Source organism: Orbicella faveolata, unplaced genomic scaffold, assembly GCF_042242905.1.
Source record: "Orbicella faveolata isolate gen_17 unplaced genomic scaffold, um_ofav_v1 contig_34, whole genome shotgun sequence".
Taxonomy (NCBI): Eukaryota; Metazoa; Cnidaria; class Anthozoa; order Scleractinia; family Merulinidae; genus Orbicella; species Orbicella faveolata.
In genome coordinates, this window is record NW_028301563.1 from 11,551,157 (window position 1) to 11,570,229 (window position 19,073).

The following is a 19,073-nucleotide window of genomic DNA, read 5'->3' on the forward strand; positions in this document are numbered from 1 at the left end:
TACTAATAAGTGAAAAATTTATTAGTAAACACATTTAGCGAACGAAGCCGTGCGTAGGAGAAATAATATATGTATGAACAAAAAGTGCTGTCTGTAATAATTTATGAGGAGTTCGATTTCTTAAATTTTCAAGTCGCTTTTTGTTTTCGGTTTGAATGAATAAAGCCATTAGCCTGCAGCAGGCGCAATTGAAAAAGCGGCGGGTTTTAAATTAATCATAATTTGAACGTTGAAGTTTGTTCGGCGCCCCTCCCCCACCCCACCCCTCCACCCTTCCATTTGACAACTTTCGAACTTGATGCCGGATGGAAACAAAATTATCTCATACCGAAATAGCATTGCTTTCGATTCGCCAAGCGACGGTTGTGTCATCGTTGTTGTAAAATCCGTGGATTTCAACCCTGTTTGAATGCTGTAGCAACTTTTGAATATGAACGCAAAACGCTCTAACTGGAATATAGCTCGTTGTGTCGCTTTGGTGTGATTTTTAAGTATTTAACGAAATTTCTGCACTTCGTGTGAAGACGCAAGAAGCTACAATTTCGGCAATTTTTGGGAATTCTAAAAAAAAAAAAATGCGGTTTACTTCATGCGGTATTAAAACCCTAAATTGTTAAAAAATTCTTGCTGTGAATTGTAATGTGTCGTTTCGTTGCGTCCCAGAAATTTCTTTTTTGGGGGGTAAGCTGGAAATATGCGCTTTGTATTGGGTTATTTCGACAAGCTCCTATCAAAGTTTTTGGTTAGCTTTGGATGGTTATTTATGTTTTTGTTCTAGGTTTATTAAGCGGGTGTTCCTGTTATTCAGCGTGTTTCCAATTTGAAATGAGACTCTTCAAAATATCAGATAATTACGCAGTTTGCTTAGCATTAATTTATTAGAGAAAACGAAAACAGCAGAAAATTGAAGTTATTTTGGAACACGGCTCGCTTCGGAACTCGCGGGGTCGTCTTTTTTCCATCCTGTTTGTTGTATAGAAACGAGTTTTAATATCGGCTGCCTCCATTGTGAGGAGATTAGTTTAGTCTAACTCATTTCAATGAAGCGACGCTACACTCGATCAATCTTGGGCCGGCACTGGGCGCTTGTACAAATTATCAAAACCAGAAGCTGCCTCCGAAAACCACTTTTAATATTGTCACGTTTTCCCCGAAAAAGTAATAAGTCACAAATCTCACTCAAGTTGAATTGACTGTTCGGTTTATACCGCCACCGCGAAAGTGTTTCATTTCCGCAAAAGCACTGCACCTGTTTTGTTGACTTGTACTTTATGCCATTTGTAAACACGCCCCGCCTATGTGAAGTTATTGATGGCCCCTAATGGCTAACCCTAGTGGCTGGCTTGTTGTTAATTTTCCTCCTACTTGAAACACTGTCAAGCGATTGGCGTCACTGACAATAATAAACTGTCGCACGCTGTAGCAGTTGTTAAAAATCCGTATGTTACAATAAGATCTTTTCGGTCGACGAGCTCGTTCTTTGAGGTGTTGCTGCAATCTGCATTTTCGCTTCGAAGTTGCACATATTCGCCGATCGAATTTCAGACCGAGTTAATTTTTGCATGGCAAACTAGCACCCTCCAAGAAAAAGTCCTTCCTTTACACGCGCCGTGGAACCGAAATTCCTGGAGATCACGTTTGGCTGAACAATTGTAGTCTATGAAACAGCGCTGGAGAAAAAGTCAGACATCCTTAAATTTATGCTTAAAATACAAGTACGGGGCGTGATATTTAGCAATTTAAATGCGCATTCATTTAATAAGCTAAAAAGGAGTTAAGTGCATCGAAAAAAAAAAAAACAATTCAGCCATTCGAGCGACTTTTCATATCAGCATGAAAATCGCAGTGGTTCTTTTGGTTTTTGCGTTCTATTTACCCGTTAATTCCTCTATTGGGCGTTGGAGGAGATTCAAAGACGGCAAGTTTATTATTGGCACCCTGGTCCCTGTTACTCAAGGCCCGGAGTGCAAAGTTGTGCGAGGCGAAGGACTGTTACTGGCGGAGGCATTGGTCCACGCAGTCAACGTGCACAACTTTGGTGCCTCGCCGAGCGATGTTACAATCGGTTATGATATCCGAGACAGTTGCTCCAGCCCTGCATTGGCTTCGAAAGAAGTGCTCGATATACTCGCTGCGGAGCAAGATGGCGTGTCTGTGGGGAACTGCTCAGTGACTCTCACTGGTGAAAGTTGCGGAGTAATTGCTGTCGTGGGCCCAGACTTTTCAAACAGCACAATGGCGACCAGTGGGCTGTTAAGTGCTTATGGAATACCTCAGGTAGGCGCGGAAAGATGCACGTTTCAATTTCGAGTGAATCTTCATCATTCACTCTTGTGTGTTGTTAATGATATGCAGGTGATCTTTCATTACAGAAAACGAAACAGACACAAATCTCGATATGATTAAGTAACAGTTTATGTTGTGCGTGCCGAATTTGAAATATTCCATTTCACAGTCACACGTTGCAATCTGGTTGATATCATTTTGAATTAATTCGTTGAAAAAAGGCCAAAAAATGTATATGAATTTGATTTCAGCGTGTTGCATGTTGTAAATTTATTGAAACGTTTCGGATTTCTTTGTCAAAACTTGTTCTCGCCTATTAAATTCGTTTTAGCCTAAGGGATAAGCTGTCTTGATATACTTTTAGAAGCTCCGTGGTAACTTAAATATAAATGAGATGTTGCCTGAACTAAAAGACATTAACGACCACTTCTCCATTTCTCGAGAAAAAAAAATGCTTCGAAACTAAATGAAATGATGTGATTTTTCCCCCGCCGAGTACAATATACGTGATGGAACGACGGATTCCCATTTTTACAGTGATTAGGTACTTTATTGAGATAAAACTGCCCAAAATTATAGTCTTCATAGTTGATCCTGTCGATCACACGAAAGCAGAATTTCGTAAGGTTGGTCGGGCTTGAATCTATATATGCAAAAACTAAGGAAATGCCTCTTCCGGTCTCGGGGAAAAAAATTATCTTAAATCCGTTTTTTAATGACATTTTTTTAACGAACGTTTCATTCCGTTTTTTTTATAATTTTTTTTACGGCTTCTCGAGCAAATATCGAAGTTAACAGATGTATCTTATTCTGATTTTTACGTTGTTTTGTAGATTCGACCTAGATATGTAATGCCGAGAATTCTATCATTTGGTCGAATGCCGTTCTTCTCCAAATCCTTGCTCTGCTAGCGAGGTGATTTACTTTTTTCTTCAATTCTCTTTTAAACGCTATTAATAGATTTAAAAATTTCTGTGAAAATTCGATCTGTTTTCATACAATGTTTGGCCAGCTTCACACCTATCTTTTTTTCGAGATTTGAACGTGAGATGAAAACTGAGGTGCATTTTTTTGCGGTAAGCTTAATGAAGGCGGATGTTTTTCCTGACGATTATATGTACTCAAATGATCTTATCGTTTTACTTCTATTAACATATTTTACCATCGATGGAAGACGTGGGCTAATTAGTGACAATGTGGTTTTTTTTTTATCCAGTGTGATTTCAAGTGGTAAAGATTTGAATATTCTCCGACAACAGTTCTTGAATCGAAGGAATATTTCGTAAACACAATGGACATATCAGGCAAAAAAAAAAAAAAAAAAAATAAAGCGATGTTTCACAAGAAATGACAAATTACTGGTCGCTATTTTACGAACGTCTTTTCAAAATATATCGACGGATTTATTCGAGACATTTTTTTCTTATTATCAGTTGGCAGTGGAGTGTTCACTTGCCGTGTTTCCGTTTTAAATTCATTAGCAACTTCCTAAACGATCTACGTTTTTGAGGATGTGGAACATTTCCTATGGAGACTGCGGACGACATGCCCAAGTATTTCAGAAAAGTAATCCCTGATTTTGCTACAAGAATTAAATGTTTATGATTCCTATTCAGCTCGCACATGTAGTTCAGTATACTAATTGTTTTGAAATTTTGGCTTGTTTCCTTTGCGTAAAATTGTAGCTTTTTCAAATTGCCGTTGTTATGAGTTTAGATTAATCTAAATAGCATTTCTTTTCGTAGAGTGGTTTTAAAATCGTTTATCACCAGTCACATAGGGAGCCAGCAAAAACCTTTCAATTGCTTAAAGCCATTTCAGTCCCCCCTGCTGCGACCAGGATTTCGAATGGGTTCGTATGACGTTCAACTATGAATGGCTTCGTACAAAGGACTCTCTTGAAGTAATTTGGGCTTTCTCTCTCTTTTCGAGACTAAAAACACAACCTTTTTTCCAATTGGTACATTTAAATAAAAATAAAAGGCGAATCTTTATCTAAACCGGCAATATCATGGCATTGTCGTGGATTACTTAAACGCACAGCAAATTTTGAAATATTACAAGAGAAACAATAACATCAATTTGAAACCTCTTTAATGCTCCTAAAAGCAATCCCCCCTGTCGATTTAAAGTACCTGATGGGCTTTTTTCTCCTTTGCTCGTCTTTGATTTTGCAAATTGATAATTAGTAATCGTTCCATCCCTACCATAAAATTCTGATTAAAGCCTTGGCTAGTATCCAGAAAACATTTTCGGTGAGTTTATTCTTAGAGAGGCCAAGAGGAGGCAGTGTTATTGGAAGGAATCTTGCGTTTCAAATGTGATTGGGCTTGTTGTGTTTCAAGTTCAAGTTCAAGTTCCAAGTTCATCTGCGAATACCGCATATTATTATATGGCAAGGTAGTCTTCAAGAAAATGCTAGCGTTCTGATTGGTTCTTTCTTGGTCGGGATTTTGCCATATGGACCGCTCATGCAAATAGTTATTATCTGTGTTTTTTTGTTGTTGTTGTTGTTTTCGAAAGTGTGGCCAAAGTGCCATATAATAAACTACTTACTTACCTAGCTAGCTCGAGCCGTATTGGGGAATATTCCCTTGTACGGCCCTCGCGTTCGGTTAGTTAGAGGTTAGTGACTAGCTGGTCATAAAATAAATAATAAGCCAAGGGCGTTGATATGAAACATGAAACAAATTGTCATGGTCATCAAATGAACATCGAAAGAACCTAAACGTCAGAAGAGCTTTTAAGATCAAATTTTGCTGTACAGCAGCAGCTAACAGCACAGCGGTGTCACGTGACGAGAGAAGGAGAATATACCTCTTGGTGACATTTTCTGGGTGTAAAATCTCAATGAACTGTTTTCGATGATTTGAGGTATATTTATGTATATAGAGAAGCGAACAGCAGCTACGCTCTCGTAAAACTGTGAACGTTGAGGACCAGATAATTTCTAAGGACAAAAATATCCGAACATATTTTCGCGCCAAATGGGGGCTATTGTGTTTATAGTCCTTCAAATATTTTTCGCAACGCGCGCAGTTTTGAAAATTGGGGAATATCACTCGGATATTCCCCGGTTTCGCTGGGGCGTTTGGACCAAATGCGCCCCAGCGAAAATATTTGATGGATTTTAATTCTAATATTACTGATATCATTTCTTAAGGTCATTCCTCACATTTGCATTACGCATCTTTACTGCGCATAATTTATGGCGTCATTAGCGCGCGCTCGTGCACGCGCATATTGAAAACATGACGGATTTGCCTTGATATTGAGCTCTGTCAGTTGAAAAATGGCTTTAGCTCACAAACGAGCACGGGCAACCCAATTTTTTTCCAGTCATTGTAATCAACTAATCGAAAGCTTTGCGTGAGAAAAGACTGATCTAATTTCTATTGCTGAAAATTGAATAAATAAGAAAAATAGCAGACACACTGTGGTCTTTTCTATTTTGCAGTCGGTAACCACGTCAAGAAATTTGGTTCAAATTTTTAATCAAGGATTTAGCTTTCTGCCTGAATCAAACTTAAAATGTTTATTTGTTTTCGACACAATGTATTGACTGTAGTTTAATGCGCGTTCTTATGAGTCTGGGTTCACAAAGATTTTACAATTACTGGGAATGCGTTCTTATAATAAGCATCAAATAATGCCAAAATGGGGCATTTTCAATGCGTCACTGCTCCTTAATGAGCATGGGCACCCCCCTTTTTTATTTCAAAATTGAGGTTATAATATGACAAATATTCAGTGGACAAAGTTTGAACAAAACTCTATTGTCATTTTTATTTCAGAGGAATTACCTTAAACGGAGTATTTTTATCAGTTCCTATAAGTAATCATGTCCAATCATGGCCCAGTTTTCCGTTAATAATATCGAATCCCCTTCAAGCTTGAATTTTTTCAAGTTCAGGGGCTATTCTCACAACTGCTTAACTTGTTTACATAACTGCGATGTTCATTAAAGAGATGTCTTTACATCTCTATCCGCAGTTGAAAAAGCTAATTGGAGAGACTATTTACTCAATAATATATGGCTCAGCTACATAAGATTAAAGTTATTTACAATTTAATTCGGGAAAACATAAATATATCAAATATGTGAACTTAGTATGATAACAGAACTACAAGATACCAAATACATAAAATGTAAAAATTTATAGCGGTCTAACAGCATATGTCACATTTTATGAGGTGCACGTGATTTCAGGTGGCGTTTGGCTTGTAGACTGACAAAACTATTTTCAGTTGACACAATGTTGACAATTCTAGAAGCTTTGACGCTTTTAAACGGTTTTTTTCGTTTTCACGGCCCTCGAAGATCCGGTGGGCTGGCTATTGTCGTTTAGTTAATGTCTATACGTTCGAAACATCACCAGTCTGCTCTGTTGTTTTCTTTTGTGAATTTTACAGTTTTAAATGGAAGGTAATCCTTTTCAGTCTTAAAATTGTAATCTTTTTTTTTTTTTGCTTTTTCCGGCATCATTTGATGAAAAAATAATTAAAACGTTCCATTATTATGTTGTCGTTGTGACTACAACTAAATCACAGCAGCAAGTTTATTTCTTGTAAAATTTAATGTCATGAAGGAATGCTAGTTCTAGAAACTTTGGGAACCCAGTCAAGTGCTTAAAAAAAGCCATTTTAAAGCTGAAGGCACGCCATTGAAATATTCATCTTTAATATTATACATGTTCCTCAATAGAAATCCGTTACCATCTTCCCGATCTTAATCTCATATTTTCTTGATTCGTTTTGGTTACGATGACCTGTTTGGTGTTCTTGCATTTCGTTTTATTTCGAGGTTTCTGCAGGTGTGAAGGTTATTTCACGACCGCTTGGATTCCTGACTTGAATTGCTCAAAAATGGTCTCTTTTGGTGTTTCAATTAAGATGGCACTGCTAGAGAGATCTAATATGATTTTTGATTATACCAAACGCCTTCCTGTTTGTAAGTTAATGTGTCATTTAATTAATTTTGACATTATTTTTATACTTCTGTTGCTGTAAATATACCGTTCACAAAAACAGTTTGTGACGGAAATCTATTTTTGCACTGCCCACGCCATATAAGTTGTCATTCGAAAATGTCACCTGGAGAGGGCATATCCCTTATATCAACCTCATTGCTATGTGCGGCGCCATAGGATATCGTTTTTTAGCCGTTTTGGTCTGAAATTGATATATTGTTTTTGCATTCTGGCCAGCAATTAGGTATAAGCTATTTTTATCGTTGTTGTCCATCTCAAGATTTTAAACAAGAGAAAAAAATGTCTTGTCACATTCTCCTACATCGCGAAGTGAGTTGAGAATACGAAGTTTTGATGTAAGGAGAAAACCAAGAATACACTGGTTAAATGTTTATGTTAATTAAGATCCACCACTGTTATGCATATGACTTCCTTTGTTCCTTTGTTTCTCAAATGTTTATGCAAACCGAAGCACTTCCTTGATAGAGTCTGTCCTGACCATTCTGAACTTGAACAGGGTTGGGAAAATTACACATTTTGGTCAGAGATAGGGTAAGGATTTCAAGAGGCTCGTAGCATCCACCCACCCACCAGAATTTTAGACATTGTCTTCCCGGTGATGTCACTTATATTACTTGCAAAACATTTCGGACGATTTCAATTTCTGACAAAAAAGTGTCCGAAAATTAAACCAAAATTTTTAAGCGTCTGAAATATTTACAGTACAGTGTAGAACTTTTAAATAGCTCTTAAGTCGCTACAGTTTCCTTTACGGAGCGAACTCTAGTTGAAACACCACTTAAGATATGTAGTGGCTTGATATAGTTCTTGTTTTTCCCGTCGGTGTATCTTTGAAACCTTGAGGGTGCAGTAAAAATATCATTTTGTTTCAGTCTAAAACGTGTTTTGTAGGCGTAAATTTGCGTTAGCTATGTTTCAGCAAAGTTTTAGTCCGAAATTTGCCCGGAGTGAGATAAAAATTATCTGTATCTGTTGGTGCGTCAGTGTTTAGCACAAACTGGGTCATTTCTTTAAATGCGAGCTACTCGAGTATGCGGTTTATCGTTATGTTACCGTTTGGCAATGAATCTCTGGTGTTTGGAGAAATTAAAAACTGAACTGTCCTACCGAAACGACACAATAACAGTCTTTTTCTTCGCGGCTTCCAAAAATATAGGCAGTGCTAAAGTTGCTTTGGCCTCTTCTAATATTTAACTAGAGATTTTGGGGTTTAATTTGATGAGGAACAACATATTTGTTCAAAAGAACACAACTATTTTCCTGCCTGGCGACACTCGACGAACTATGAGTGAGTTGCCATGCCGGACGCGAGCGACCCATTTTTGGCGCCAAATTCAAAGGTTGGAGACACAGAATGTTTCATATTTTTCACTTTTTATAATCTGATATGGTTTTCGAAATTATAAATCCCTTTTCGTGAATATTCAATGCCGTCTACAGTGGGGAAAGTTGCCAGACTTCAATGCCTTTATTGTTAACATACATTGCCGTCAGGACAGTACAACTTTTTCCACCTTCTGAATCCTGATTCGTCAATTCAAATTTCAGGCGCGCCAGCCGTATGCAAGGTGTGTGCCGTATTTAAGCTTTTAATGTTTTATTTTTCTTTCCAGGTCAGTTATGGAGCTACAAGTTCACTTCTCAACGACAGATCAATCTACAGTACATTATTCCGCACCTGTCCGTCTGACAAACAAGTCACAGCGTCGCTGGCAAGTCTTATAGCTTACTTTGAATGGTCTTGTATTAATATCATTTCTTCAAAGGATACTTTTAATCGTGGGTTGATGGGAAGCCTCAAACGAAGCCTAAAGAAACACAACGTTTGTGTCGCGCTACATGAAGTAGTCGCTCATAGTGAAATTCCTCGGGTGGTGTCAGCGATCAAAGCCCACAAGAGTGTTTCTGTTAGCGTTCTTTTGGGAAACAAGGATTTTGTCGCCGATATTTTCGAAGAGGTACAGAAACATAATCTAACGAAAACAAAAAGAGTGTGGATTGGAGCCGACACACGTAACGACCGCTTCCGATTGGCTAATGGTTATGGTGACGTCACAGATGGGATGTTAGCGATTTCCGTGTCCGGGAAAGACTTGGGCGAATTTAAAGCTCACGTCAGTCGATTGTCACGAAACATATCAGGAGCATATTGCGCGTGGCTTGAAAAGGACAGACGCTGGCCCGCCTTTTGCGGGCGTCATAGCGAAGACAATGTCATTGGTTTACAGGGTTTGTCATTGGTTAAAAGTGCTTACGTCATGAATGCAGCTCTCGCCATTATTCAGGCACTGAAGCATGTTACTCGATGCGGGGTGCAGTCGAGTGGTTTAAACTGCCTGGAGAGCAATTTTACCTTACAACACGTTCGTGAAAGTGTTCTTAGAAACTTGGAGAAGAATCCGTTTAATAACAATCGAAACATCAGTGTGGGTTTTGACACAAACAGAGAATTAAATGCTGAATTTGAAGTCGTTAACTTTCGTGTGAACAACAATAAAACCCTGGCCCCCTTCCGTGTGGGAAAATGGACAAGAGGCAAGAGACTGGTAATGAATGAGAGTGACATTCAGTGGCCTGGGAACGAAAGTAAGGCGCCTTATTCGAGATGCCGTGAGCGCTGCCCGCTGGGCACCTTTACTAAATATGGTTTTGGGGCATGTTGGTGGAGCTGCCATAAATGCCCTTACGGGACCTATAATAGCAACTACACCGCGACCCTCTGTAAAGTGTGCCCAGAGGACCAAATGACAAATGTCCCTCAGAGCGGCTGTGTAAAAAAACCGCTGACCATTGTAAGTTTTGGAGAATTAATTGCCATTATTCTACTGGGCGCGTGCGGCCTGGGTTTGATTCTCACGTTGTTTGTTCTCGGTGTGTTAGTGAAATATCAAGACACGCCTGTGGTGAAAGCTACAAACCTGACTTTCACTGTCCTGTCTTTGGTCATTCTCCTAGCTTGGTTCGTTAATCCTGTCCTTTATATTGGTAAACCGTCTGACGCTATTTGCAAAACGAGAACTGTTTCTTTCGCTGTGTTGTACACTGCTATCACCGCTGTCCTGCTGACCAAGACAAACCGGTTGATCAAGATTTTCTCGGCCATTAAGAGACATTGTTTTCTCAACAATAGCTGGTACGGGTTTCTGACATGCGCACTGATTCTCGTGCAGCTTGCGTTGGGCATAATCCACCTCCTGGTTTTCCCGCCAAAAGTCACTTACGACTACAGCGTTGCTGATTCGCTACTGATATCATGCGACCAGAATCTCGGCTTTGATATAGCTTCGGTAGGCTATAACACTTTGCTTTCGATAACGTGCTCTTATCTGGCTTACAAATCTCGTACTCTTCCTCGAGCTTACAACGAATTCAAATGGATTTGCCTTAGCATGTTTACAAACTTTTCATCGTGGTTGGTAATCTTGATTTTCCGTCACGTCCCACCTCGCGGAAAGGTAAACGTTATTTGGTCAATTCTTGCGCTTATCTTGGGCGCGTATTCCATGCTTTTCTTGCTGTTTTTGCCCAAAGTTCGCGTTATATTTTTCCGGCCTGAGAAGAACACAAAACAGGCCGCGATAGAAAGCACTCGTCGATATTCTATCGACCAAGCGTCGGGCATCGGTTTATCGCCGACTCAAGGAGGTGGCTCGCGTCGGAAATCATCACCGGCATGTTTGGCGCTGCAATTTATGAACGGTTCGATTGGGAAGTTGGCAGTCGCCAAAAACAGTCTGGGCCCGAGACGTTCTCATGGCTCAATTATTGCAACGATAAAGGAATTGCCTGAAGAAAGAAAATCAAGCGTTTGAAATTTTTTGACATTTTATTTCCACAACTGGGGGTTGGGTGGGGGATTTCGTTTCTTCAGTCTCAAGTTCCCGGCAAATGGAGTCACAAATCATACTTCCACAGTTGGGAGCAGAGAGGGGTAGGGTGGGTGATTTTCGTTTCTACAGTCAAATGGACTCACGAGTCACAGGAAGCAAATTTGAGCTAGGTGACCAAAGAGACCCGTAATTTAGTTTGCACTGAAGTATACACAGGGCGAAAAACATCGTTAAATGCTTTCTTGCCCCCTTAACTTGTCGACCAACTAAATAACAGCGAAACTAATTCGACATTTACGCCAAATTGGGGCAATTCAGTTATGCCAAGACTGTCAACATTTTCTACTTTTCTTTAAATGTCCAAGAGCGCTTCTTCCACAACTCATTCACACATCGAGTTCTTGTAACATACCCTTGGCTTCCTCGACAAGAGGTCAATCCATGAGTCTGAATTTGCTCAGAAACCAATGGGTTTATAGGATTTTGATTTGATCCGGTGAATTATAGGGAGCCGGTTTGCCTAGGCGACCCTTTAAATAGCTAGGTCACGGTTTTCGCATCTTGTAAACTTTAGCCCAAGATTTTATAAAGTTCGTCGTTTGTAATCCGTATCAATCTTCTCCATCCTTAACCATCCTTGTTTCTTTATGGTTTTTGTGTGGGATACCTGTGGGTATCCCACACTATTGTCATCGGCTCGTGTCCGTTAATGCAAATGAGTTGCAAAGATTTCATTGCATTCTGGATCCACGTATGCTACACATGTACCCTTTGGGTACCTATTTTTTATTATCTCTTGGGTGTTTTTCTATCTTGGTAGACTATTATTTTCAGGTTTCCTTCAGTAAAAAGCAATTTGTAGGTAAATTTGTAAGTGGCCTAAATACCTCTACATTCCTTGATTGAGTTCCTTTAAAAAAACTATGTGGCCATGTAATAGACTACAATGGAGAACTTGTAGGAGTCATCGCATGGAGGTATTAGGGAGTTTAAGAAGCTACGACGGTGACGCCGAGGACAACGTCGATTAAAAAATGTATTTATATTTTACCTACGAATCTCGCGGCACTCTGAAGTCATTTACTTTGTTTATCACTGTCAAAACTATCACGAAACTGAATCTGGAACACGGCGATAAATTTGAAATAGATACATTAAAATTCAGCCTGAAACAGTAGACTTAAGCACGAGGCTCCGGGGAATTACTACAGAGTTTGTGGGGTTTATTCCCCGGAGCCTCGTGCTGAGGTCTATTGTTTTAGGCTGAATTTTAATATATCGAAATTGGTCTATTTAGTCATTTCACGTTGTTGTTTTGCAGAGGACGGCAAAGAAATGTCCAAGAATTATAACGCACGTGCACAGCCATTGTTCTGCTCATTCAACCTTTTGTTTAGCGACGTTCCTGTTGCCGTTGCCGTTGTGGTTTTCTTAAACTCCCTATTTAGTTGTGGGAGCTGGTTTCAAGTATGCACAATTCACCCCTGGAGGTTAATTAATCTGACAGTTGACCATTTAGTCGTAGTATATTGAAGGTAGTTTTTTGTTCCAAAGAGAAAATAAACAACAAAATGTGTTTACGTTGTGTTTTATTGTGTAACTTACAAATTTTCTTTTATTTGGGAATTGATATTTGTATATTGTTATTAAAAATAGTCTGACATCATGATATGAGGGTTTAATCGTTTACTTCCAGAGCCAAACTACGATTTATGTGGCTCTGACTATGGTCTGTGGAAGAAACACTAGTGTGTGACCATTCAAATAAAAGCTATTGAGCAGTACTTTCATATGGTACTGTTTATTATCCTATACGAGGTGGTTCTAACTTTAAAGTCTGTGGAAGGACCACTAGTGTGTGACCATTCAAATGAAAGTTATTGAGCAGTACTTTCACGTGATACCGTTTATTAGGCTGTACACGGTTGCTATAACTTCAAGTCTGTGGATGAAACCTAGTGTGTGACCATTCAAATGAAAGCTATCGAGCAGTACTTTCATGTAGAACTGTTTGTTATATTATGCTGTACAAGGTGGTTCTAACTTTTCAGTCTGTGGATGAAACCCTAGTGTATAAAGGCTCATGATCAGTTCTTCTTGATCTCAGCATTTTGGGGAATGAAACCTGGATTTATTTTATGATTTGCTCAGATGGAGATGAAATTGTCAACGATTCTTTGATGGTACAGAAAAGGTACCTACAGTCACAACAGACATTCGGCGAAGGTTCGTGGCAGCGTTCGATCCCCTGCGCACGCGCATTGTGTAGTCGAACATGCTGGCGCGAACGAGTTCGGTTCTATTTTTTTCTGGCTGAAAGAAAATGATCCACAGTCGACTGGAAAACATGCAAAAGAGGATTGTAAAGCCAGTCACGATGAGCGCAAATGAAAGAACAATACTTCTGTTCTCTACATCACTGTCATAGTAACAGGGAACAAATATTGTCCATATTACACAGACGGTAAACATAGTGAAACCAATGAGTCGCGTCTCGTTGAAATTTGCCGGCAAATTTCGTGCTCTGTACGCGAGATACGTCGACGGTATAGCAAGCACGGCGGCATACGCCAGTATGATCATGAGCAGTTTGTTCGCCTTCTCGCCGCAGTCAACACTGACGCGCGTATCGTAATAGTGCATGGTGACTTCCGGCGGAAATGACAAGATCCATGGTATGATCGCTACCATGATCGCTAAAGTGAGTAGGACCGCAATTAAGAGCTGCAAGCGAACACCGTAACCAACTTTTCCTGGAAGTGTCTTGTTTTTAAAGATAAGCAAAAGACGCCTGGTTTTCGTCAGCATCAGCGAGGCCCAGAACGTAATAACAAAAGCGAAACAGAACGGCTGCGCCTTGCAAACGATGTCAGTTACCTTGCCTAGGTGTAAGAGAGGAAGCAGGAACATGCAGGCTATCATAAGTAAAATCAGTAACGAATACTCGCGAGTAGAAGCTTTAACAACAGCGCTATTCCGATATCTGTAAAACACGCCAAGAGTGAAAGCTGTACTCAAGAAACCGAGAGCAGAGAAAGCTAGAATCACACTTCCGGCTTTCGAATCCCATTCTAAGTACACTTCCGGCAGCTCCAAGCACCGCGTGTGATTTACATCCGAGGTAAATCCCAAGGGACAAATATCACACTCTGATTGGCCCGTCCTGTTTGTTATTGCTCCAAACGGACATTGAACACACTTCCAACAGCATGGCAAATCACCTTGGACTTTGTAGTGCCCAGGCTCACACGGAGAGCTGCAGCGAGAGTGAGGCACCCTGGGATTCCATCCGTTCCACATGATGTTTGTGGTGTTGTGGAAATTGAGTCTACGCGTGACCCAGTCCCAGCTCCCCAGCGTGATGAACGTCTTGCCGTGCGCGGAGTCTGGGGCGGGTTGTAAACTCTTTACTAAGTAGTGACCTGTTGAAAATAGAGAAAATGGAAACAGAGATGTTTTGTTTTTTATTCCTGAAATCTTATTCCACGGAAATGATTTGGCATCCAATACCCATCTAACGCTTTATTTCTTATATGTTTGTTCCTATTTAACAATTATTCCACGAGCGCGCGTTGGATGTGAGATGATAGATACGAGTCGCGTAACGCCGAGTTGGCTACAATCATCTGATGTCCAACAAGCGCGAGTGGAATAATTGTGTCATTAAAAACGCCCCCAAATTATGGATAACAAAAATACAAATAAAAGTGCCCCAAAAATAACGCGTACACTTGCCATATTGGTGGAGCATGTTCTAATGGCTCAGAACCCATGATGGCTAAGCCAATGAAAACTCTTGATTTGCATTATCCAATGATCCAGTTTTTTAAGATTAAAAATAGCCGAGACCCCAAGGTAAATATTCTTAAATAACTGCCGACATATCTTTCTTTCTCCAGGTTTTGTGTTCTATTTATATTTTCAACTCTCGCGTTCGATGATTGATTTTATCTTGATTATTTATGCTCTCATAACGCTTCTTTGTTTTAAGTGAGACGAGGAGAACAAAAGAAAAAGTTATTAATAACGATTTAAAATTTGACTGCCACAAATTGATTTGAATAATAGCACCAGGTGGGATTTAATCTGATCAATTTGTATACAGTGTTTTTATTATTTTGAATGAAAAATTAAAGAGGCTTTTCCGCTTATCATGTGTTAAACTAGGGGCGGATTCGATCCTTAAATTTGAACAATGTATTCAAGTATTGGAAGAAAAGGTTATGAAATGTTAAGAACAAAATTGTCCCTTGATGGTTGGCCATTTAATATCATGAATTGAAGAGTTTTATGTTTTAATTAAATTGAACAATATATTCGTCCGGTCTCCAACGCTGTTGTGGAGATTTCCCGCTTTTAATGTGGCCTTGAACTTGGGAAGAAGTTAAAATTAAAGCACGGGGAAATTATTGTTTGCTTCTCGTTTCTTGTTAGATTTTTTGTCAAAAATACACCTTACAGAATGAAAACAGGAGATAAAATGGCAGGCATGATTAACAAATAATACAGTCGTCTGAGAGAAAGGCAAAAAATATCAAAAAGTCGATAGCAGGATAATTTGTCGAATAAAATCTTGTTGATCGGCTGTGTTGTGTCGATTTTGTTTTCCTTTTTTTTTTGAACGAAAATTGTAATATGATGCGGTTCAAGGAATTAAATCTACCTCCATTGTGTTTGTCTGAGCTTCAACAGTTTGGAGAATTTCATTTTCAAATAGAAAGAGTTATTGCTTGGTTTCATTAAACTGGACTTAAAAATGCTAAGTTTAATTTTCTGTTATCTTCTTGGCTATTGTTACAATGAAGCCTTAATGAGATTCGGAATGAGGTTATATGTCTCCTAAATGTCAGTAGAATTTGCAATATTTGTACAACATGGCGTTTTTAAGCTGTTAAAAGTAACTCATTCGCTCGCTCCTGGCATGTTTAAGCAAGTAGTTATCGAGCGAAAAGCCGCTTAAAAACGTTTCTAATAATATTCAAGTTTTTTTTCTCCTGATGAAACGTTTTCAAAGACGGTCTTGTAAATGTTGATTATTTTTGAATAAACAGTAAGGAATAATTCACACACCTTTGATATCGCCGTACTTGCCAAAAACAATTGGGAAACCAAGTTTACCAGTAAATGACAAATTCTTGATATAAGTCAAAATATCCGACGGCTTCACTCCATTTTTCACGCTGGGACAAGCCCCATTTTCAAGAAGACCGCGTCCGTTTTCGCATTTGATTACATCGTCGAGCGCCAAAGCAACGGAATAAACTGCATCCATGACATTCGCTGCTTTGTTCAATTCCAATCTCGCAGCATTTGGCAGTCGCGTGCCGCTCGAAAACCCATTGCAGCTGACGCGATACAGCGAGCAGTTTTGTTGATTTTCTTCCTTGTTCTTGGATGAACTTCCTTCGCAATTGTTTTTTGTTCTTTCTTTACGGCATCCGTACGTTCCTTGCCAGAAATCCTCAAACCAAGGATTATGTTCGGTGTTCAAAGGTGTTAAATGCGCCATATGTTGTTCAAATTTTTCAATGTTCCCTTTGCTTGGCACAATGCCTAACATCCCACCAACTGTTGAATCTTTGAAAGATAAGATTGAATTTTTATCACCCCATGAATCTGTCCCAATCCAGGTTTTTCCCGCTAGGTTTTGTTTTTCCGCCTCTTCTAAGAACGCAAGCGCGTTTGGGATCTCGCAGAAGAGCACAACAACCTTTGCGAGTTTGTCCTCTTTCAGCGCGCTAACAATGCGCGCGATTTGATCCTTCGTCTCGGCTAGCGTGTAGTCGGGGTGGAAAAGCTCATCGACGGAAATACAAACATTTCTCGTCTTTATTTCTCGTTTAAATGCTTCAATGCCTAATCGCCCGTAATCTTCGTCAGTCGCTATTGTCGAGACATAACTCCAGTTGAAAAAAGTCACCAAGTCTGCCATGACTTGTGCTTGGACATAATCTGGAGGGATGGTACGTAAAAAGGATGGAAAGTTCGCCTTATCACTAAGTGAGGGACTCGTGGAAGAGTAACTGATCTGCGGTATGGACGTCACTCCTAACACATAGGCTGCCGCTTTCGATATTTTTGAACCAGCTCCTCCAATTACAGCGACAACGGAAGAATTTGCACATGTTCTGTAGGTGCCAAAGTCTTCCTCATACATCGCTCGTGCCTCTGTCGAAGAGAAGTCCAATGCATTGCTCATAGCGAACTGGACTTCATTCGCGCTGTCCCGTATATCGTATCCCAGTGTAACATTCGTCAGGATGTTTGTGTTGTTGTTAATTTCCTCAATTGCAAACAACATGGCTTCAACCCACATCAATCCAAAAACATTCATTCGATAGCAACTGACCGCCTTTCCGCGGAGAGATGTGAAGTACTGAAATCGCTTGTTATCGCTCTGACATTTCGTTGCGTTCTTCTCGCTCAAAAACACGGGGAAAGATCCGCCGATGATGTAATCGGCGTTCAAATCTTGCGTCCTTTTGGGCCATTTTAAACTCGAACTTTGCACACATGAGGCATAAATAAGTAGATGTACCCCAAGCAAGCTTAAAACAGTTGTAAAGCAGCGAAATTTTATAGAGTTCCTTTGAAGTTCAGGAGAAGATGCCATCATAACTGCATGGCCGCCTTATCTTGTCGATTCTTCATTCATTTTAGTCGTCTTTATAATCATGGTTATGAACAGCTCTTAACAACTCCTTGTAATCTTGCGAATCCTAACAGCCGCTGATAGTGCACAAGTGCAATCTGCAATGAGAAGTCCGTGTCAATCTATTATCGAATCCTACAATAAAGTTCTATTTCGTCTCTATGGGAGACTGCATAGCAAAAAAAAAAAAAAAATTAACAATGCTTATGTTTTAACTATGGAACTTGACCAGCCCTTAAAAAGATAAAGATAATTTTGATGTCGTACGCTGCTAAACCTTAACTAAATAATGACAAACAATACTCGCAAATGAAAAAAACAGTTATTTTCAACGACTTCTCTTCACCTGCACTTCGGGATGACTTATTCGAATAAAGATTTTTTTTCTCCATCTGTGTACATTTCTTTTCGGTTATTTGTAAGCTGTATCAACTAAAAGCATTTCTTATTTACCTCAGTTGCTTTAACTCAAACAGAAAAATATAGTTGGGTTTATGTTACTCAAAAGGTACCGCCTAATTTCGTCTATGGTATGTACATTTAGAACTATAGCAGACAACAGGAACAAATCAATCTACCAATTTCGATGCTAATTTAACTGTGTTCTGTGTAAAAGGAATTTTTTTTTGTTGAAATACTGGACATATGCTTGTGTTATACTGTCAACACGCGAATATCCCTTCTGCGTCACACTTTTTTGGAAGTAGTAACGTCCAACTTAGTACGTCGATGATTTAAGCGAAGACGTCCGTGGCAGCGCAGTGGCCTCGTGGTTAGTGCGCTCGTCTCCAGATCGAACGGTCCGGGTTTGATCCCTGGCCGGGGACATTGCGTTTTGTTCTTGGGCAAGACACTTTACTCTCACAGTGCCTCTCTCCACCCAGGTGTACAAATGGGTACCGACCCATCCCATCCAGGGGGAAGTGGAGATACTCCTAGTCGTTTCATGCTACGGACACCGTATAACCGTATGCAGACTATGTAACAGTGTTCTTTTTCTTTGAAATAATTAACATTTGTTTGTGTTATACCATCAACCCGAAAAACTCCCTTCTGCGTCACACTTCTTTGTGTATAAAAACGTCCATCTTTGAACTGAGACCAAACGTTCTTTGTAAGTAAGTCGATGATTTGAGCCAAGAAATATTCTTAATTCTGTTTTTGTTTTTGATGAAGAATTAAAAAAAAATACCTGATTACTTAAAGGACAAAGTATTCTTAATTACATTTTATATAGTACTACACTAGCACACTAATCTAATCTAATTATAATAAAAAGAAATAACTTAAAACAATAATATTTAAGTAAATCAG

General features: G+C 39.5%; 2 protein-coding genes across 2 annotated transcripts; one reads left to right on the forward strand and one right to left on the reverse strand.

The window, feature by feature from the left end:
• Positions 1–1,166: 1,166 nt before the first annotated feature.
• Positions 1,167–12,687, forward strand: LOC110059087 (extracellular calcium-sensing receptor-like). The gene is made up of 2 exons (XM_020765769.2): positions 1,167–2,277; positions 8,891–12,687. Exons 1-2 carry the CDS (start codon positions 1,834–1,836, stop codon positions 11,087–11,089), a joined length of 2,643 nt encoding a protein of 880 aa, XP_020621428.2. The 5' UTR covers positions 1,167–1,833; the 3' UTR covers positions 11,090–12,687.
• On the reverse strand, positions 12,680–18,049 carry LOC110059098 (extracellular calcium-sensing receptor-like). Its single transcript, XM_020765782.2, has 2 exons — positions 16,178–18,049; positions 12,680–14,529 (listed from the first exon to the last, which is right to left on the reverse strand). Exons 1-2 carry the CDS (start codon positions 17,721–17,723, stop codon positions 13,274–13,276), a joined length of 2,802 nt encoding a protein of 933 aa, XP_020621441.2. The 5' UTR covers positions 17,724–18,049; the 3' UTR covers positions 12,680–13,273.
• Between the last annotated feature and the right edge of the window lie 1,024 nt (positions 18,050–19,073).

What these genes read in the sequence shown, in the direction of transcription:
- LOC110059098 (XM_020765782.2), bottom strand. Translation starts at nt 17,723, where the DNA reads ATGATGGCATCTTCTCCTGAACTTCAAAGGAACTCTATAAAATTTCGC. An exon ending in CAAGTACGGCGATATCAAAG is followed by an intron (nt 14,530 to 16,177) that starts GTGTGTGAATTA and finishes TATTTTCAACAG; the next exon opens with GTCACTACTTAGTAAAGAGT.
- LOC110059087 (XM_020765769.2), top strand. Translation starts at nt 1,834, where the DNA reads ATGAAAATCGCAGTGGTTCTTTTGGTTTTTGCGTTCTATTTACCCGTT. An exon ending in GTGCTTATGGAATACCTCAG is followed by an intron (nt 2,278 to 8,890) that starts GTAGGCGCGGAA and finishes TTTTCTTTCCAG; the next exon opens with GTCAGTTATGGAGCTACAAG.